Source organism: Etheostoma cragini, unplaced genomic scaffold (assembly GCF_013103735.1).
Source record: "Etheostoma cragini isolate CJK2018 unplaced genomic scaffold, CSU_Ecrag_1.0 ScbMSFa_3753, whole genome shotgun sequence".
NCBI classification, from domain to species: domain Eukaryota; kingdom Metazoa; phylum Chordata; class Actinopteri; order Perciformes; family Percidae; genus Etheostoma; species Etheostoma cragini.
The window spans coordinates 88,478-89,512 of NW_023268054.1; the positions used below are offsets into that span (position 1 = coordinate 88,478).

Consider the following 1,035-nt stretch of genomic DNA (forward strand, 5'->3'; position numbering starts at 1 on the left):
TGGACTTACAGCTGGACACCAGGCCTGAGAGACAGACAGTTCAGACAGGTCAGAGAGAGACAGGGAAGACTTACAGCTGGACACCACGCCTGAGAGACAGACAGGTCAGAGAGAGACAGGCTGGACTTACAGCTGGACACCAGGCCTGAGAGACAGACAGGTCAGACAGACAAACCGACAGGTCAGAGAGAGACAGGCTGGACTTACAGCTGGACACCAGGCCTGAGAGACAGACAGGTCAGGCAGACAGACAGGTGTACCTCCTAACATGATGTAGTCTCTGAACAGAGGGACCCTGAACCAGAAGGGCAGCATCAGCAGGTGAGACCGGAGTCCAGGAAACAGACGAGAGAAACCGGTCGCCTCCGTACAGAAGTTCCCAAACGCCCCGGCAACCAGCACGCCTGAGAGACAGACAGGTAGACAGACAGACAGGTTACACAGGCAACCAGCACGCCTGAGAGACAGACAGGTAGACAGACAGACAGGTTACACAGGCAACCAGCACGCCTGAGAGACAGACAGACAGGTTACACAGGTAGACAGGTAGAGAGACAGACAGACAGGTAGAGAGAGAGACAGACAGGTTTGTGTCTCACCGTGGGGATGAAATCCAAAGATGTAGTTCTTGTTGGGATCCAGATCGACGGTTTTAACGAGCTGCAGACACACACACCAATAACAATCAGTCTGACCTGAGGACTAGAGGACCTGTCTGTCTGTCTGTCTGTCTTTCTGCCTGCCTGTCTGTCTCTCTGTACCAGTACCCACTGTTATGGGGAAGTAGTCCCTGTAGTGGCTCCAGATGGTCCAGCTCCGGACCCACTGGGACCTCCGACCCCCGGAGTTGGGCGTGTCCCCGTCCAGCCACAGCCAACCAGCATACAGCACGGCCGCCATCCACCAATCGGAGAGAGCCAGAAGGATGAAGGCCGCCAGGCAGCACTGGGCTGGGAGACAGACAGGTTAGAGAGAGAGAGAGAGAGAGAGAGAGAGACAGGTTAGAGAGACACACAGACAGGTTAGAGAGAGAGA

The 1,035-nt window shown here is 55.3% G+C and overlaps 1 protein-coding gene across 1 annotated transcript in view; it reads right to left on the reverse strand.

Moving 5' to 3' along the window:
• Nucleotides 1-985, reverse strand: part of LOC117940920 (2-acylglycerol O-acyltransferase 1-like) — a 6,919-nt gene extending 5,934 nt beyond the window's left edge. Inside the window, exons 1-4 of the mRNA XM_034866042.1 lie at nucleotides 772-985; nucleotides 600-660; nucleotides 261-404; nucleotides 10-89 (exon numbers count right to left, since the gene is read on the reverse strand). Coding sequence (XP_034721933.1) covers nucleotides 10-89; nucleotides 261-404; nucleotides 600-660; nucleotides 772-900 — 414 coding nt within the window. The 5' untranslated portion in view covers nucleotides 901-985. The remainder of the gene's footprint in view (nucleotides 1-9; nucleotides 90-260; nucleotides 405-599; nucleotides 661-771) is intronic.
• Between the last annotated feature and the right edge of the window lie 50 nt (nucleotides 986-1,035).